This window comes from Prosopis cineraria, unplaced genomic scaffold (assembly GCF_029017545.1).
Source record: "Prosopis cineraria cultivar Desert tree isolate PC_DT_omini unplaced genomic scaffold, ASM2901754v1 PC6, whole genome shotgun sequence".
NCBI lineage: Eukaryota > Viridiplantae > Streptophyta > Magnoliopsida > Fabales > Fabaceae > Prosopis > Prosopis cineraria.
In genome coordinates, this window is record NW_026555337.1 from 40,774,051 (window position 1) to 40,794,754 (window position 20,704).

General features: G+C 34.6%; 1 protein-coding gene across 1 annotated transcript; it reads left to right on the forward strand.

Moving 5' to 3' along the window:
- The first annotated feature begins 1,680 nt into the window (after positions 1-1,680).
- LOC129313625 (guanine nucleotide exchange factor SPIKE 1) lies at positions 1,681-18,707 on the forward strand. The gene is made up of 30 exons (XM_054956891.1): positions 1,681-2,045; positions 2,164-2,326; positions 2,562-2,686; positions 2,819-2,922; positions 3,023-3,078; positions 3,213-3,310; positions 3,430-3,567; positions 4,377-4,688; positions 5,009-5,287; positions 5,895-6,062; positions 6,158-6,349; positions 6,460-6,503; positions 7,345-7,414; positions 7,899-8,060; positions 9,586-9,693; positions 9,842-9,879; positions 10,362-10,506; positions 11,190-11,316; positions 12,035-12,228; positions 12,865-12,995; positions 13,399-13,474; positions 13,635-13,745; positions 14,097-14,279; positions 14,391-14,534; positions 14,653-14,826; positions 15,016-15,363; positions 15,464-15,796; positions 16,124-16,309; positions 16,927-17,901; positions 18,100-18,707. Exons 1-30 carry the CDS (start codon positions 1,986-1,988, stop codon positions 18,352-18,354), a joined length of 5,499 nt encoding a protein of 1,832 aa, XP_054812866.1. The 5' UTR covers positions 1,681-1,985; the 3' UTR covers positions 18,355-18,707.
- The last annotated feature ends 1,997 nt before the right edge of the window (positions 18,708-20,704 follow it).

A 20,704-nucleotide genomic window follows, 5' to 3' on the forward strand; every position in this document is an offset into this window, starting at 1 on the left:
TATTAAGAAAGGTGCACATAACCACCCCCGAACAACTTCTGTCCAATAAATCTACCGTTATTTAACAATTCAGAAATGTTTTTTTTTTAAATTGAAAATAAAAGGTTTGGTCAGCTTAATCAAGAGAATTTGTTTAGGTTAAAAATTAAAATAGCATTTACAAAGTCATTTATTTTATTTGGCTAATAAGTTATGAACACTCACATTTTTTATTTATGTTGGGTTGCCGTTGTTGTTCGCCTTTTCACTGGAGTCATGTGCTATTTTTTTTTTGTTGCAAAATTTATAGTTATAATTTTACTTTTATAATTATAATTATAATCACTTCTTCAAGTGATTAATTTTTCCTTATGACTATAATTATAATTGATAGTCATCATATTGTACGAAAGCATTCAACTTAAATTTAGCGGAAAAATTATTAGTTTAAAAGTTAAAAGTGTGTAATCATTCTAGTGCGTATAAGAAATAGTTACAAATTATTTACTAATAGATTTCTCAAATTACCAATAAGGACTCAAATACATATTTTTGTATGGTATCAAAAGAGTTTTTGGTCCTGATTCACAAAACCAATCTTTGTCGCCTGTTTAAATTATACTTCTCTTGTAATAAAAAGTATATAGAAATGTAATTTATAATATATTTAAGTTTTTCTTTAACCTCGAAAATAATATTATTTGATATTAAGAATTATAATATTAAAATATAAAATTGATTTATTTAAATTTATAACAATGAGAATTTTTTATTGTTTAATAATTCAAGTGCGTAATTCCATAATTAATAGAAATAATAACCATTTAGTTAAAATAAACATGATTTTTGTTAATTTTTTATCGGAGGCTATCGTAGGCACAAAGTCAATCTAGTTGGCGCATCTTTTTTATGCTGAAATGAAGGGAAATATGCATCGACTGGGTTTGAGGCCACATCAATGCCTACATCATGATTAAGAATTTAGACAAGTTCAAAAATAGTTGGTTTAAAAAGTATTAATAAATTTTGACTTAAACATAAGATTAGACACCTTGTCATGGGAGTAGTTTTATTTATTTATTTTTTCTTTCTTCTTTTGGCCACAAGATTATTGTTCATTCACTAATGTTAATCTTCAATCTCGTACTCGGTGCTGGCAAGGGGGGGGGGGATCTTGTACTTGGTGATTTTATTTTATTATTCTTCTCATTCTAATGGAAGTTTCTCACTTATGTTTTCTTAGTTTTTGTCAGACTCATTGAATAATCACCATCCTCGTGATTGAATAGTTTTTGTTTAGGTATGATTTTCCCTTCATTTTATTTAAATTAAATAATTAAATAATAGTACATGCTTACTTTTTCTATTAAATACATGTTTACTTTATGGTAATATAGAAAAATTTGCTCTCATGTCATTAAATTAATGCCTCTCATCTTTAATTAATCATAAAGGAAATAATATGTTTGTGCAGGACCAATCTTTCGCAGGTAGATGAAGTAGTATTGGTTGGGGACATAAAAAGTTAAAATAAAATTATTGTGAAAAAATTAGTAAAAAGGCAAGAGCACCATAATTGCTTTTCTTCGAAGCCAAAAAAGCTGCTGAAAAGAGCTGGAAGAAAGAAAGATTGAAAAAGAAAATGAAAAACCTGATTAACAATATTATTAATAACGTTTCACAATACTAATCCATGGGTCCGATTACAGAGGCACACAGCACAACAGCATCTGTGCTCATATGAACTTTCGTTTGGCGTTTTCTTTCTTTGGACTTCTTTTGACTTGTTTACTGTACTGGGCTCTACTCATTCTGCAGCATTCATCTCTGCTTTCGTCTTCGTTTTTCTCCCTGAAACTCTCGTTTTTGCAATGCTTTCTACTCTGCTTCTAGATCCAGAAAATGTTCGAAATTGTAGGGAAATCTAGCATTTGAAGGAGACCCGTTAGTCGTCTTCTTCAATTGGAAGTAGAGAGTCACGGGTCAAGTAAAACCCTAGATCTGCGATGCTTCATCTCCGCCAACGGCGGGATTCTACTCCCGCCACCACCAGGTGGCAGAACAAGGTACAATGTGTTCCCTTTTGGCTCTCCATCTGTTTGAGAAAAGTACCCAATGTGGGTTTGGGCATTTCGTGAACACTTGATTTTTTTGAACATTTTTTTTTTTTACCCGGGAATGCAGTTTGACGAAAATTTGGAGCAATGGCCCCACCTCAATGAATTGGTTCACTGCTATACAACAGACTGGGTTAAGGATGAGAACAAGTACGGGCACTATGAGAGCGTAGGGCCGTTGTCGTTTCAGAACCAGATATATGAAGGCCCTGATACTGATATTGAGACCGGTATTGCTTTTTCCACAATGTAGTTGTTGCAATTGTTTTCGTTAATATGACTATTATGAAAAGGGATTTAAAGAGGAATTTCCTCATATTGGTATATTAATTATAATCGGCGTTCAGAACGATGTTATATTTACTGGGTAACATGAATGGCATCTGGGTGAGAATTTACCAACTGTAAATAATGAGCGTTAAGCTGTTATCCGGGGTAAAGTTCTTACTTTATTTCCATACACAGAACTGTGTCTTGCTGGTGCAAGACGAACCAAGGCCGAAGAAATTACTGAAGATGACATTCCTAGTACGTCAGGAAGGCAGTTTATGGAAGCTGCAGATGACACGCAGCATTCAGGTGTTTCCAAGGTTGTCACGGTTTAGTTCCTGCTATAACTCTGTTGAATAATTATGACTCTGGACTACTTTTGGACTTTGGGCTTGTCTTCTATTGGAATCAAAATCAACATTGATGGCTTTCATTTGATACTTGATATGCAGCACTTTGGTCAATCTCCCCTTCCTGCTTATGAGCCAGCATTTGATTGGGAAAATGAGAGGTCTTTGATACTTGGACAACGGATACCAGAAACTCCTATATCACAGTATGACAGGCTCAAATAATGGAATATTTTCACAATCTTTTGGTTACTTTTTGCCTCCTGACTGATTTTTGTTTTGGCTCACTTTTGCTGTGCATCTCAGTGGAATGAAGATTTCTGTAAAAGTTCAGTCCTTACAATTTCAAGTGGGGTTAGTTGGTGAGTCTTATTGTGCTCTTGATATTGGTGGGATGATAAGATAAATTGCATATGTTTATTGTAATACCACTGTGCTACCTCAGTGTTTTTCCAGAAAACAGATTCAAGGTTTCTGACTTATGCTCTTCTTGTAGAGCCCTTTTATGGTACAATTAGCTTATACAATAGGGAGAGAAGAGAAAAATTATCGGAAGACTTTTACTTTCCTGTCCTACCAACAGAAATGCAGGATGTAAGCTATGTTAGACCTTCTTTTTCTTACTTTGTGGATATAGCATTTCCTATAATTTTCATAAAATCAACTGGTTGCTTTGATATGAGGATGGCTATTTTCTTTCTTACCATTTGCAGACCAAAAGTTCATATGGACGTCGTGGAGTTTTCTATTTAGATGCTCCATCGGCATCGGTTTGTTTGCTAATCCAGTTGGAGAAACATGCTACAGAAGAAGGCGGGGTCACTCCATCAGTTTATTCACGAAAAGAATCAGTATGTGCTCATGTCTTTCTTCCTTGATCATGGTTGTTATTCTAGTATTCTTGTTTAACCTGGTCTTTTGAACTGCTTTTCCCATTTTTCGTTATGTTTGTGGAATATACTAAGAAACACTTTTGCATCCCCTTGGGTGGGTGTGCTGTGGATGCAGTAGAGGAGAAAAACAGGGAAAATAGATAAAAAATAATCAGTGACATTTATTTGAGTTCAATCATAATTCATAAGTGAGAATCAGGTCTATTCATAGGCAACCTGAACAACCTCAAGTGAACTAAAATTTTAAACATCTTTAAGGACTGGACAGCTAAGATGATGGTAAATACTACTGTGGGGCAAGGTTTACACTTATATACCCTAATTTTCTAATAAATAAACCTCTGATAAATCGTGAATTCATATAGGCTATTGTATATTCTCTTCCCACAATTATTAACTACGTATTTGTCAATACATCACAAAGATAGAATAAGAAGAATTGAAATCTTGAACATGGGAGAAAAATTGCTCACTTGAGATTGAATAGTTTGTGTAGTACTTGTTTTGCAAATGGTTGAATGATGAGATGTACTCTTTCTCAACGGCTGTCTTTAACAAAACAAAAGACAGTAGGGCAGGGTTATGAAAGTTTCATTTAGACTTGAATAATATTTTGGAAACGAATGATATTCACAGAATGGTGCCTTGCTGACTAAGCATGCTTGCATATATTTGTTCATAAAACGTGGGATGCTTGACCTTGGTGCATAGAATATTATATCTTCAGAAAATTTGTCTGGGTGTTAACACTCAATCCATATGGACAGGGTCACTTGACTGAGAGAGAAAAGCAAAAATTGCAGGTGTGGTCTCAAATCATGCCTTACAAAGAGTCCTTCGCATGGGCCATGGTACCGTTATTTGATAACAATGCTGGTGCAGCTTCAGTAGGGCCTGCTTCCCCAAGCAGCCCTCTTGCTCCAAGTGTTTCTGGTTCAAGTTCCCATGAAGGTGTTTTTGAGACTGGCGCAAAGGTCTCTTTAGATGGAAAGCTGGGTTATCCAAGTGGAAATTCTGTTGTAGCCGAGATTTCAATCTTGAATAAAGTTAAGGAAAGCTACACTGAGGAATCACTTCTGGTGGGTTGCCAAGACTTGTTACTCGATTCAGGTTTCTTTGATGGAGACTTTGTTTCTGTTCTAAGTGACTAAATTAAATGCTTACTAATTCTGGCTTAAGTTGGTCACTGAATACAGTACTGGCAACTTTTGTTAATGAATCTGTAGAATTTTGCGAAGTTTATTGTTATTTCCCCAGTCATTAGAAAACTTGATTCCATGCTCTATAATGATTAAATAATAATGTTGTAATACATTATTATAATGTTCTCTTCTAATATTTATTGGTTTACTCTAAGTTTCTTTTTTATGGTGGTTGGTGTTTCTTAACAAATGTTTAGGATCCCAAACGCAAAGTGCACAAACCTGTTAAAGGTGTTTTGAGACTGGAAATAGAGAAGCACCAGATTTGCCAAGCTGACATAGAAAACGTGTCAGACAGTGGTACCAATGACTCTGTGGACCCAGATCATATTGCAGAATCTTCATCAGGAAAACACCATAGTGATGGTATTGATGATCCTCAGGGTAGCATCTCCAAGTGGAATTTCCGTGATGGGAAAGAGGCTTCTGGAAATGGAACAAATACACATGGGAATCCAGATTTTAATTCTGATGATGTAAGTATAGATGCATCTTGATTAAGTTGCAGCCTATAGTTGACTTAATATTGTGATAATTTTGTTTTCTTCTGTACAGTAATTCACTCAGGTGCATCATATTCTTAACTGAATTTCTGCCTGTGGCTTCGTTATAGTGTTTACAAGGATGATTGTGGATATTGTCATATTGAGAGCATGTGATTGAGGGAATGACCTTATAGTGTTATTGTAGGCTGTAACGTATATGAGTGAATAAAGAGAATGCAGTTACTGATAGCAATCTGTAACTCTTCTTTATTTACACTGATATGCATGGATAAAGGTGTGGTAGATTGGGGAATTATGTAAAATCGGACAAATCAAATGCAACAGGTTCAATAAGATGTGCAGGTGAAAAATTGGCACCAAAATGTATTTGCCTACCATGCTTAGAGGGGTTGAGTGTCCTGAATAAGAAAATGCCACTTCTTAGCTACTTGAGGGGTTTTTAGATGCTGGAAGTATATTTATTACTTGGCTAAGAAAATGGATGGTGCTTGATGTGATCTTTTGAGCAAACATATTTGACATAATTTCACTTGTATATACCATGTCTTCTCTAATGCGCTCTGTGATTAACTTATAGTTCCATGCTTTTGACTTTCGCACTACAACAAGAAACGAGCCTTTTTTGCAACTGTTTCACTGCCTATATGTGTATCCGATGACTGTAAGTTTGGGTAGGAAGAGAAATTTGTTCATACGGGTTGAACTTAGAGAGGATGATGGTGATCTTCGGAAACAGCCATTGGAGGTAATGTTTTTCATTGTGTCTTTTAGTCTTGTTATTATTCTCTATTTTCTTAACTTTGATCTCACTTGTTTCTTGTGTGTGACTAATCTGCCCAGGCAATGTATCCTAGGGATCCTGGTGCTCCACTGCAGAAGTGGGCTCACACCCAAGTTGCTGTGGGGGCTAGAGTGGCTTGTTACCATGATGAAATCAAACTTTCCCTCCCTGCTATGTGGACACCAACACACCACCTTTTATTTACTTTCTTTCATGTTGATCTGCAAACAAAATTAGAAGCTCCAAAACCAGTAAGTTTTATTATGTATCTCACTTTACTGCTTGTTTCATTCATGAACTTTGTGGCTTGATTTATCAACTCTGACTCTCCTACTGATTGTTATGGTAAATCTTTTTCTAGGCGGTGATTGGATATGCAGCACTTCCATTATCTTCACATGCTCAGTATGTAGCTTACTTTTGATCATTTTGATCTTTTGTCCTTTGTTTAAGCTTTAGAAGCTTGTCTGTTAACTTCTGCGCCCCCTTGTCTTGTTAATTGCAATTTAGTGAGCATGTTGATGTCATTATGGTGAACATAATGCATACTGCTGTGTAAAAGTTTGTGTCTTAAATGTTACTTCTAATTAATTTGAAAGACTTGTGTGTTCTTATGCGCTTAGCATTTTGTTGTATTTTGGACATGCACAAGGCATACGCATGTAACACACATGTCTACAACTGTAACTGTTGGTGTGAGTAAATGAACCCACTTACCTTGATTTATGAATTGAGTTTAAGTATGAGCTCATTTCTTTTTCCTATTGAAGGTAAAAAAGATATTTCATAGTTAACCCGACTTTGATAACCATGCTTTTGCTTATAACTATGGCAACAGGAGAGCTAAGCTTACTAATCAGAAATTTGAGTTGTGGTAAAAAAAAATCAGAAATTTGAACAGAAGACTGTAAAGTACCTAACCCCATATAATGTGCCAACGTCTTTCTTCTAAGGAAACAAATTGTCACTGTATACTGTATGATGCCAAATATGATTTTCTATCATGATTATGCCTGATTTTGGCTTCTCTCTGAAATTTAATATTTTCCCTATGATGTGATCCTTCATTGTTATGCTTTCTCTTTCCTCCCATTTCCCCTTTTTCCTTCAAATAATATGATCAATTGATTTTGGTCTAAATTCAGCATTTGATCATTTGTATGGGGAGGGTATTTTTGTTAGGTCTCCAAAATGTGGTGTAACTTGGTAGGTGGAAAAACTGAAGTTGTTGGGGGTTTTTACGCAGGCTGCGATCTGAAATATCTCTATCAATTATGAGAGAGTTGATTCCTCATTATCTCCAGGATACAGGCAGGGTATGTGTATCATTTTCTGTGTTATGTTACTGTTCCTTCTTGGCATTCAAGTCCCGTGTTCACCTTTTTGTCTCTCTCATTTCTGCTTGTTCCTCTCTTTCTGGGTGCTTTATCTCTCTTTCCAGTTACTGTAAATCAGATTGGCCGGGATGTTGAAATAATGCTACTTTCTCTCTGTATTTTTCCAGGATATGACAAGATCTTTTTATATATGTACCTATACACATCATATATGAATCAATTAGATTTCTTTCTGGAAACTTACTGCCTCATTTTACTAATTTTTCTCATTATCTGTTGCTTCACATGTTCCGATAGAAGCAAGTTGGTTTTGTCTGATTATTATTATGGAAGTTAAGCTTCATCTGATGTTGTGATTAATGGTTATTTTATCCTGTTAATGTGTGAATTTGGCTCTTAATTAGTTTTAAATGTTACACTTGAATTTCAGTTATTTTTCTTTTGTTTTTTGGTTTTCTGATAGGAGAGACTTGATTATTTGGAAGATGGGAAAAATGTCTTCAAATTACGTTTAAGGCTTTGTTCATCTTTATACCCTATCAATGAACGTATTAGGGATTTCTTTCTTGAATATGATAGACACACGCTTCGAACAAGTCCACCTTGGGGTTCTGAACTTTTGGAGGTATCATTCTTGTTTATCTTTATTCAGTATTCTCTTGCGTCTTGATTATTGATTATGTTGACTGTGCCTTTCTTGACAATTCATGATTCCTTTCTGTTTAGCAAATAAGTGCTGCTTATTTTTCAGTGCAACCTGTTGAGCAAATTTAGAGTGGTCAATCCAACTCCACTTTGTGAGATAAGACTTCTTGTTGTTGTAGAGTGGCCTACCACACTCTAAATTTGACACCAGCAAGATAATGTGTTTCTTGTTTTCTCTGCTTAACGAAACCTGTGTGATTTTAAAATCTCCCTGCCTTAGTAAATTTTCAGTTGGATGAGTTTCAGAAGCACAACCTTATCTATCTCAATGTGCTGAATTAGTGCCCTATAGATTTAGGTGGGGATCAATTGGCACAATTATTCATTCTTCTGGTTTACAGGTCATTGAGAGAAATTTCTTCTTGAAAATACCTTGTCATAATGTGCAGTATGCTCTAGTTTATGGAAGTTCTGAAATTTCTTCTTGATAACAACCCTCTCAAAATGTGCCGTACGCTCTTGTTCATAGAGGTTCTGAATATGAATATTGAGCAAGAAAGAAGTGTTATATTGGTGTGGAAAAGCCTCAATGATCATGTCTATATTGCTTTCCACGTAAACGCCATAAACAATTTTAAGATATTTTGTATCCATTAGTTTGTGACCATTGTAATTATAAAGAGATTTTCCTAACTAGCTAGCTTGTGGGGTCCTTGCTTTTCATGGAACCTGAAGTAAACCAATTGTTCATGGCTTATGAATAGCGTGATTTGTTATAGGTTTTGTATTTTATATTGAATATTGATTAATATATTAATGTTGATATATTAATTTTGTTCACCAATTCTATGTGTCCCTTTTGGTGAGAGAATTTGGTCCATTTAGTTGTTTAATCTAACATAAAGATGTTTTTATTATGAAAATTTGCTTCTTATAATATGAAACAATTATATATTGAAGGGAGGAAGAATGATTTGTTATTTTGAAATATAAATTAAATATTACAAATATCTAGTTCAAATTAATATTTAAATTTACTAATGCGTCTAGTTGTGAAAATATTCTGTTATCAATGATTATTTTTCGTTTACGGCCTTTTCCTTTCCCGTGTTCATTTCAAGTATCCAAACTTGTTGGAAGATAATCATTTGATCCTTCATTTCCTTTGCTTCATTACTCTCGAAAATATTCACGTGGCTAGTTTTGGTGAGGGTCCATAGTAGACATGAAGAGGAGTGAGAAGGCTTGTTTGTGTTGTTATCTCAGTGTATTCCTATTTGCATCTAGTAAATGTTCTTTTATCTTAAAATGTTGATGTTAATTGCAAAGGAGTGTAAATTAATGAGGACAGCATTTTGGGACGTTTGTGTTTTTGTGAAAAGGCTTTTTTTTTTTTTTAGTTACTAATTCATTTTCAGAGCTAGCTGTTTATTTAGTGTGCAATTAGATGTATGGTGTGGCATCTGTTAGTGGAGGATTTGGTTGATAGTTATTCTTGACTGTAGGCCATTAATAGCTTGAAGAATGTTGATTCCACTGCTTTACTTCAGTTTCTTCACCCAATTCTGAATATGCTGCTTCATCTCATTGGCAATGGTGGAGAAACACTCCAGGTTTACTCATATACTGTTGCTAGTCTTTCCCCTTTTAGCATTAAAATTGTATTTTGGGGGTTAACTCTCAGTTTTCAGCGCTATCTATCCTCCTTTCCTTTTCATGAGTGGTTTTCTACATAATTCACCATTTCACTGTTGCTAGCAGGTTGCAGCTTTCAGGGCCATGGTTAATATTGTAACCAGGTATGTCTGCCCCCACGTTCCCAGGGTTTTTTCTTTCCTCTGAATGTTCATGTCTATAAGTAGATTGTTCAGTTGGAATATAGATATTTTTACGTGTGTCATAGTTTGTACCCAAGATACATACATAGCCATACATCTTTTCTTAGAAAAGTCTCAAAAGCTTCAAATTCATGGTCTGCTTTGATTTTTTTCTTTTTACTTTTTTAGAAGAAAACTTCTCTGAGAGGCACTCAATTCCCATCTGCCACATATACTTTGGCAAAGCTATCCTGCCACGAGCATGATCTGGTTTTAGTCGACCAAGTACTTTATTTGTATTTCCAACCTTAACATTTCATTTATCTCCTCCCTATCAAAACGAGAAAATAAAGAGGATATAAGCACAGGATTTAGGAGATGACAATGACTAATGAGTGCTTAGACATTACAGTTTTGGTTGGCTGGTAGTGTAATATGTACGAGCTTATAAGCTTATTTTGTAGGGTGCAGCAGGAGTCAGTTGATGATGCTGACAGAAATCATTTTTTAGTCAATTATGTCGATTGTGCATTTGATGACTTTGGTGGTCGTCAACCGCCAGTATATCCTGGATTATCTACTGTTTGGGGAAGCTTGGCTCGAAGTAAGGTATTGTGCACCCTCTCATTTTGAAATTTCTGTATCACTTATACAATGTGATGCAAATGTAGTATCAATTCTGTAGTCATGATATGGTATAAATAATCAAGGATTGTAATAATTAAAATAAGATTAAAATACAATGACTTCTCTTCTATTTTACCTTGATTACGAAGATCTACTTTCTATTTTAAAAAATCTACATCGGCCTTCTTTGAAATAAAAAAATTTATGTAATATAAACCTCTTCTTTTTTTTTAAGGTTTTATTTCCATTCACCCAACAATTGACTGTTAAATCACATATTTGAGATTGAAATGATCTTCTATAATATAAATATTATTTAAAAATCATTTTAAAACTTATGTTACCAAGAAACAATTTTAAAACATATATTTTTAATTTTTTTTCATATTATAAAATTGATTAATTTTATATTTCCAAACATTTTGAAACGTTATTTAGTGATTTTCCAAACACAAGTTGGCTATAAAAATTTTTTAAACATGTAAAGAGACTAAGGTATGCTATTGAGTATTTAATTTTAGAGTAATTTTGTATGTCAATGTTCGAACTTAGAATGCATTGAATGCTCAAGTCATGTAATAGTGAATAATAATACAGTCATGGTCATTTCACGTGTCTGCCTTAGTTCATACTTCCAGCTTCTTAATTAAGAGTCAATTGTGCAGGCTAAAGGGTACCGTGTTGGACCTGTATATGATGATGTTTTAGCCATGGCATGGTTCTTCCTTGAACTTATTGTTAAATCAATGGCATTGGAGAAGACTCGTCTTTTTTATCACGGTCTTCCGATAGGTACTTCCTATAAAGGAATTGAACTGCCTTTGTAAAATAATTCTCCCTATCTTATTGTTGTGTTTTGAATTATGTAATTATCTCTTGTACCTTTGTGTAACAACTGCACAAACAAAGGTAGGATTCTTATCCTCTTTTCTTGTAAATGTGCATTAGAATGCTTAATAAACTATTATCTTTCCTTCAGTATGCACCTTTACCTGCAAATAATAGATGTTTTACTCCTGAAGCTATTGATCTATACCATGTATCGCTTCTTAAAACGGTTTAACCTTTTTTTATCCCAAGTGTCTTTTGTAGTCATAAGGAGTATTGATATGCAAGATATGGACCTCTTCTAATATAAATTTGGTAGGTAAATATCATATCTAATTGGGGCATATGACTTAATGGATCACAATATCTTTCTTTCTAATGAATGTCTGTTTTTGTTTCCCTGTCACGTGTGAACTTAGCCTAATATTAGTTATGTTGTAAAATAAGAAATCCTAAATCTGACGTTGGGTGTGCATACTTGGTAATACAGAACTCTGTCATTTATTATTATTATTATTTTGCTTTTTCTCATTGATGGTTAATATGGAAACTTATAAAATATTTTATATTTTAGCAATTTTTTTTGAACTACATGTTGATAGTGTCAACATGTAGCATTACTTGTTTGTTTTGATAGGTTTTAGCTTGAATTTTGTTCTTAATCTTCCTTTATGTTCAAAAGGTGAAGATATCCCACCTATGCAGTTGAAAGAAGGTGTATTCAGATGTATAATGCAGTTGTATGATTGTCTACTGACCGAGGTGCATGAACGTTGTAAGAAGGGGCTAAGCTTGGCAAAGCGCTTGAACAGTAGTTTGGCATTCTTTTGTTATGATTTATTGTCCATTATTGAGCCTCGCCAAGTTTTCGAGTTGGTATGCTTTTGTGCTAAATTCTGTATCTATCCCCTTTTTTGTGACTATTATGTCATCGTCGTCATATTTTTGCAAGATGGAATAACTGAACAGATTTTTCACTCTTTATGTAAATATTGTATGATATATGATTGGTTATCATGGAAAAATGTAATAGCTCATATCATGAGCCTATTTCATCATTAGTATTTCATTGTTCTTTTAACTCTGCGTATAAACCGAATCAGTTCTTTAATCTCTCCTACCTTGCCTCATCTTGGCTGGGCATGATTGAAGCAATCTGCCTGTTCAAGATGGCAAAGGACACTTTCAAAAGCTCAGAGTCCTGGACTACAGATTGAAGATAACATGTGGCACCAACATGCCCCTCTTATAAGTGGATCATGTAAACCTTTATTGTTATTATTATTATTATTATTGTAAATTGGAAAAGGATGTTTGAATTGTATAGTAGTGAAAACAAACTTAAATAATGGCTTTAGAAGCATTACTTGTTAGTTGTTAAAATAAAATCCATTTTCCTTTATCATTGCCTTGGTTGGAAAGTGTTGTCATGTTTTGATGTTTCCCCTCAATTTTACGATGGTGTGATTCAGTAGACTTCAAGCAAGTTTTTTTTTTTTGGGCCCATTACAGGTATCATTATATCTTGATAAATTCTCTGGAGTATGCCAATCTGTTCTTCATGAGTGCAAGCTTACATTTCTACAAATTATATGTGACCATGATCTTTTTGTGGAAATGCCTGGGAGAGACCCTTCAGATAGGTACCTTATTGATTATTTAAATATTTTCTTTGCAGTCTACCCTGACACCTGTATGAACTTTCTCATAATTACTGTGATTTTGTTGTCTCAGCTTTGAACTATTTATCCGTTTCATGCTCAGTTAGTCTTAGGTAGTCATGATTGCAGTACTTGGATTCTTTGTCTAATTGTATGCTGCTTTTTTCTCAATGTCATTAAAAATCCTTTGAACTTAAACGGCATTTTAGGGACTAGGGGTTAGGAGCCCACAACAATTCTCTGAACTTAGAGTAATGTCTCAGTTAGGGCGTTCACAAATTGGTGAATGGTTCTATCTGTTAATGTGACATGTGAACCAGTGGAAATTGTATATATGAATAAGTGACTGGCATATTTGACTATTATTCTCTTTTTATTTTTCTAGGAATTACCTTTCTTCTGTCTTAATACAAGAACTGTTTCTTACTTGGGATCATGAAGATTTATCTCTACGGGGAAAGGTCAGTTTAGTAAGAATAGTTGGAGTGATATCCATTTACTTTGTCTCAAAACAGTTATGTAAATCTTGGCTCTTCACTTTTCTTCTTAATTTACATCAAAAGGGCTACTCTTTCATAATGTTTTTGTTAGAATTTATCACCCTTGTGTTTGCTTCTATAGGCAGCAAGAAACCTGGTAGTGCTCTTGTGCAAGCATGAATTTGATGTCAGATACCAAAAGCCTGAAGATAAACTGTATATTGCTCAGCTATACTTCCCTCTTATTGGACAGGTATTTAAAATGTTTTTAATTTATTTGCTTGTGCCAGTATGTCCTTTGACTCAACTGAAACCTTTTATATTGAATTTTGCATTTCCCAGTTTGATCAGGAGAATAATTCTTCTTGCCTCTGAATTCTGTAGCTTAATTCTATTGCATAAACTAATCCAAATGTTACTGTTTTACCATTGGTAACTTCAGATCAGCATGGCCTTAGAGATGCCAATAAGCTGCCAAACTATGGAAGATATGATGCTATTTAATTATATGATAAATTATGTGATCAACAGTATATATAATCGTTTATTGTATTTGGGGTTTTAGACTTTCAATTTTGATGACTTGTTTTGTTGGTCTTGACAGATATTAGATGAAATGCCAGTCTTCTACAACCTGAGCTCAGTTGAAAAACGTGAGGTTTTGATTGTAATTTTGCAAATTGTTCGCAACCTTGACGATGCATCCCTTGTCAAAGCATGGCAACAAAGCATTGCTAGAACTAGATTGTTCTTCAAGCTCATGGAGGAATGCTTGCTTCTTTTTGAGGTTGCTCTTTGTGAACCCTTGGACATGTTTAATTATGTAGACTCCCAAGTTCATTTTTGGTTACAATCTTATTATTGCAATTATTTTCTGCTAACTCTTGCTTTTTTGCAGCACAAAAAGCCTGCTGATGGCATGCTACTAGGCTCCAGTTCTCGCAACCCTGTGGGGGAAGCACCTGCTTCTCCTAAGTACTCTGATAGACTTTCTCCCGCAATTAACAACTATTTGTCTGAGGCTTCAAGACAGGAAGTAAGAGTGAGTATACTGCTGCTTGGCTTGTATTGGCAGCTCGTATTATTCTTGTCTTGTTTAGCATGTTTACCTTGGGCAATAACTTTTCCTGTGTGACGAGACTTCAATTTTTGTACTGCAGCCTCAAGGAACTCCTGATAATGGATATTTGTGGCAGAGAGTGAATTCCCAGTTAAGTTCCCCTAGCCAGCCATATTCCTTGAGAGAAGCTCTAGCTCAGGCACAATCTTCTAGGATTGGAGCTTCTGCTCAAGCACTTAGAGAATCTTTGCACCCACTTTTGAGGCAGAAACTGGTACTCTTACTTCTTTAGCTGATGTGTAATTTATGTTCGTGTCTATGCTGAGATTAGCAAAAGGAAAAGGATATCACATGTTTTCATTAGGTTTTTGATAATTAATCCATGTAGCAAACTTCCAGCTGTGGCCCATGGCTTATATTTTCACTTGTACTGGATAGCTCATACATCCCTTCTCTCCTGCAGGAACTTTGGGAGGAAAATTTGAGTGCTTCTGTGAGTCTTCAGGTTCTTGAAGCAACTGAGAAGTTTTCCAAAATGGCGGTATCCCATAGCATTGCTACTGACTATGGCAAACTTGATTGCATCACTGCCATATTCATGAGCTTTTTATCTCGAAATCAATCACTGGCTTTCTGGAAAGCTTTTTTTCCTGTTTTCAACAGTATTTTTGATTTACATGGGGCAACTCTGATGGCAAGGGAAAATGATCGTTTTCTGAAGCAAGTTACTTTCCATCTACTTAGGCTTGCAGTCTTTAGAAATGAAAACATAAGGAAAAGGGCAGTTGTTGGACTTCAGATACTTGTGAGGGTATGTTTTCTGACCTTGGAACTTTGAAGGATTGTTACCCTTTCTTTCCTTCACTTCATACTGATCTATACTTTGTAATATCTCATCCCAATTTGCGCAGAGTTCATTTCATTACTTTACGCAGACAGCAAGATTGAGGGTCATGTTGATTATCACATTATCAGAGCTAATGTCTGATGTGCAAGTAACTCAGATGAGATCTGATGGAAGCCTAGAAGAGAGTGGTGAAGCACGGCGGCTAAGAAAATCTCTAGATGAAATGGCAGATGAAACTAAAAGTGTTTGCCTGTTGATGGAGTGTGGACTATCTGAGAGTGCTCTTGTAGCTATACCAGAAAGATTGGCAGAGAGCAAGTGGTCATGGTCACAAGTGAAATATCTCTCTGATTGTCTTGTTTTGGCTCTTGATGCTAGCTTGGAGCATGCCTTATTGGTAAGTACTAATTTTTTGTGCAACATCTTTGGCCTGTATTGCAGCAAGATCATGTTCACAATTAATGTATCTGGGCTTGGCTGTTATGTTCTATTTTTTTTTTTGGGTAGATTTACTAATCCAATTCCTGAGTCAACCTCTTTCCTTATCTTTATGGCATGGATATTTTTTGCATTGTTTATTTTTGTGGAAGCAAATGCTTGTGGTGTAGATTCTTTCTGTACTTGTGTTTATTTAACCTGACGAATGAGTGAACTGAAAGAACCTTGGGTTCTGATTATTACAACTTTTTTGTGTGGCTTCATTTTAGACATAATTTTCTTTCAGACCCCTGTGATGACTATGGATAGATATGCTTCTTCAGAAAGCTTCTATAAGCTTGCTATGGCCTTTGCCCCTGTGCCTGATCTTCACATAATGTGGTTACTGCATCTATGTGATGCACATCAGGAAATGCAGTCTTGGGCTGAAGCTGCTCAATGTGCTGTAGCTGTTGCAGGTGTTGTAATGCAGGTAAACACTTGTTTTATTAATGCATACTATTGCAGTGTTACAATTTTAAAGGCTGTATAAAACACTGGTGCAAATGTTTCATTTAAGGCCAAGGTACATTCTCTGTCAATGTGTTTTTCCAGTATTAAAAAAAAATCATGTTTTTGACTGATGATTAGTTTTTTGTGATTTTTTTGACTCTTAAAAATGATTTAATGAGGAGTTTTCAGGTCATTGTTCTTTGTGAATGTTTTCTTTTGTTTTTAGTGGTCGTGTTAGCTGATGTTTCCCGCAATTATTACTAAATTTAAACTGAGAATTTGAAGGCTGTACATGCCTCTTTTTTAATATCTCTATTTCTCAAGGTTGGAAGGAATATTATTGTAGTCCCAGCTATTAGCTAAGTGACAAGCATTATTTTAAAGTATCCCTATGGCCTGTTAACTAAAAGAACTCTTGTTTAATTCTGTTTTTCCTAGTCAATGGATATCTATCCTTCCTATCATAAACTATATATTGCTAATCTAAGTCCTGTACTTTTAATCATTAATCTGTGATAGAATGAGCTTGAAAGTTTTATGGTTTTCATATAGTACTACAAACCTTTCTTGGTTGTTCCCTGCTCAAATTTCATGCAGGCTCTTGTTGCAAGAAATGATGGTGTTTGGAGCAAAGACCATGTAGCTGCTTTACGGAAAATATGTCCCATGGTTAGCAGTGAGATCAGCTCTGAGGCGTCTGCTGCTGAGGTAGAGGGTTATGGTGCTTCAAAACTGACGGTTGACTCTGCAGTAAAATACCTTCAGCTTGCTAATAAGCTCTTCTCGCAAGCTGAGCTTTTTCATTTTTGTGCAAGCATTCTGGAACTTGTAATCCCAGTTTACAAAAGCAGGAGAGCTTATGGACAGCTTGCTAAATGTCATACAATGCTTACCAATATCTATGACTCTATACTTGAACAGGAATCTAGTCCAATTCCTTTCACTGATGCAACATACTATAGGGTTGGATTCTATGGAGATAGGTTTGGAAAACTGGACAAAAAGGAGTATGTGTATCGTGAGCCACGGGATGTGCGTCTTGGTGACATAATGGAAAAACTTAGTCACATATATGAGTCTAGGATGGATGGTAATCACACTTTGCGCATTATTCAAGATTCTAGACAAGTCAAGGCAGAAGAATTACAGCCTGGAGTCTGCTACCTGCAGATTACTGCAGTTGATCCGGTAATGGAAGATGAGGATTTGGGAAGCAGAAGGGAGAGAATCTTCTCTCTTTCTACTGGGAGTGTCCGGGCACGAGTATTTGACCGCTTCTTGTTTGATACCCCATTTACAAAAAATGGCAAGACTCAAGGTGGATTAGAAGATCAGTGGAAGAGACGCACTGTTCTTCAGACTGAGGGATCTTTTCCTGCTTTAGTAAATAGGTTGTTGGTAATCAAATCTGAATCTCTAGAGTTTTCCCCAGTAGAGAATGCAATTGGAATGATTGAAACAAGGACAGCAGCATTAAGAAATGAACTCGAAGAACCTCGGAGTTCTGAAGGGGATCAACTCCCACGACTTCAAAGTCTACAGAGAATCCTTCAAGGCAGTGTTGCAGTACAAGTATGTTGCAGTATCATTTCTTATTATTTTCTTGAAGTAACTTGTGCGCTCACGTTTTTCCAAAGGCTAATGCCAAATTGGTTTACAACAATTCCAAGACCAAATTTTTAGTTTACTTAACTTTTTGCATTATTGTATCCTCAAGTTTTAACCCTGCCATGGCTTTGCATACGGCTGACTGACGCTGCATATGTGCAGGTGAATAGTGGAGTCTTGAGTGTCTGCACAGCCTTCTTGTCCGGTGAGCCAGCAACAAGGTTGCGATCGCAGGAACTGCAGCAACTCATCGCTGCCCTGCTTGAGTTCATGGCTGTGTGCAAGCGAGCGATTCGGGTACACTTCAGATTGATTGGGGAGGAAGATCACGATTTCCACACGCAGCTTGTGAATGGATTCCAGTCTCTGACTGCAGAATTATCACATTACATTCCTGCCATTCTCTCGGAGCTTTGACAACCTCAACTGCTGTATTATTGTTTTCTTCTTCTATCCCATAATCTTGATTTTATAACGTGTTCATATAAATCTCGTTGTTCCTTTTTTGTTTTCTTTGGCCTTCCATCCTTGTTGCAAAGATGTGTAATCCCCCGCATCAGGCAATTCTGAAAAAAGCCAATCTCATTTGTGTATGATGTCTTGGTTTTCCTACACTTGGTTTGGGTTGCGGGTTAGTTGTCATACAACTCTGTATAAAATGTTATTTTCAGGTGAATTTAGCCATCTATTTTCTGTCTTGTATAGGTTTACGAATCTTGAATCTGTATCAGCTAGAATATCATGAATGAATATATAGGTATTAAAACTGATGTTTTCACGACCCGATGTACTGATTCAAAGTTTAATGGTCAAATTGTGGTTGGTCTGGTTTTAATTAAATTAATATAATTTAAAAAGGGAATATGCAATCATTGATGTTATAATTTCATTCGGTTTTGTTTCTAGATCATGTAGTTTTTTTTTTTTTTTAGTTTCTATGGTCTTAAAAAAATTAGGTGGCTCGTTTTTTAAGTTCTTATAGTTTTAGTTTTTTTTTAATATTTAGTCTTTATAATGATTGAAAATACTGAAAAATATTATAGAGATTAAAAGTAGAATTCAATGAAATTCTAGAAACTAAGGTTATATTTTTTGATTTAAATGTGTAAAAAAAAATAATATCTTGGTATGAATGTATCTATATTAGTGTCATATATGTTAAAATTTATTAATTACACCAATGTCACAATGATAATATTCATTATCTATTATAAATTAAAATCATGAAAATATATGTAACAAATAATAATAGTTTTGGATTATTGAGACTTAAAAGTGCTATACCTTCTATTGTGAGAGAGAGGAATTCTTCTCTAGTTTGCAGGGCTATCACAGCTGCTTGGGACATTAGTAGTGGGCTCGGAAAAGGTAAATAGTGGAAATGCCACCAGATTTTGGTGGGACAACTGGCCCCCCTTTGACCACCCTCTGATTCTTCTTCTTGAGAGGAACATGGATCTGGTTAATCACCAAAATGGGGTTAAGGATTTTGTCTTGACGAATGGAGGGTGGAATTTAGCCACATGAAATAGTTTTTTCCCATTACAAGTTTTTAACACACTTGCTAATAGGCGAGATGATACTTGAATTTGGAGACCGTCATCAAATGGTTACTTTTTGATCAAAGCTGTCTTAAGTTATTAGCTCAACTAGATGACCATCATCCTACTAGTATTTGGAGTCAAATTTAGAAGTGGAAAGCGGTCGAAAAAGTGAAGATGTTCGTGTGGCAAGTTAGTCATAAGAGATTAGTCCTCACTTAGAACTAAAGGAGAACTATTTATAAATAGTGATTGTCTTTTTAAGTGCAATTATGAGGAGAGTGTCTTACGTATCTTTCGTGAGCGCAAAGCAGTAAAAGAAGCGTGGAAAGGCTTGTTGGAACCTAATGATTTCGATTGTTTTTTCTCTTTAAATTTGCAGGATTGGCTTTTATGGAAGTCCAAGTATAACTAGGGAAGATTGTTGAGAAAGTAGCCATGGACAAAGATTTTTAGTTATGGTTGTTGGTTACAGCTGATAATTTGGGTGGGGAAGGTTTTTTCGAATTATGCTTAAAGTATCATACTTTTTTTTAAAAGTTTATATAACCACAACTGATTCTAACACCTTTGGACTTATCCTGACCAACCTGAATACTCAAAACTTTTAAAAATATTATTTTTTGAGCTAATTTTAATTTTTAAATAATTTTGTTAAGCATAAAAATATTATTTTAACTTTAAAAGAATAAAATAAAAAATAATAACTTATCAACTTTGTATTTAAGTATCTTTGTTACTATTTTGTTATAGTTTGTGTAATTTATTTATGAATATTTTCTTTACTTATAAATTAATATCTTAGATGTTTAAATATTGCTCTTATCATGGTTATATATAAATATTTTATATATTTTAATTAAATTATATTATTTTAATAATGATTAAATTAATCTCAATTCCATCACGATTATATCACTAACTTAAATTTTTTAATAACTTTTGATTAAACAGTACCTTTCATTTTAAGACTATGAGAAAAATATTCATTATTATACTATATAAAATAAAATCATTTAATTATGAATAAAATACTATTTTTTGAAATAATTTTTATTTAAATTTTTATATTTTTTAACCCCTACATACAAGAGGTATTTACTTTAATATATTCTTAATTCTTAATCAAATTTGACGTGGATAACAATCAAATAATTATCTAAGAATATTATTCTATTTATTATATTTATCTAATAGTAGAGTCAGGAATTTGTATATAGTTGAAT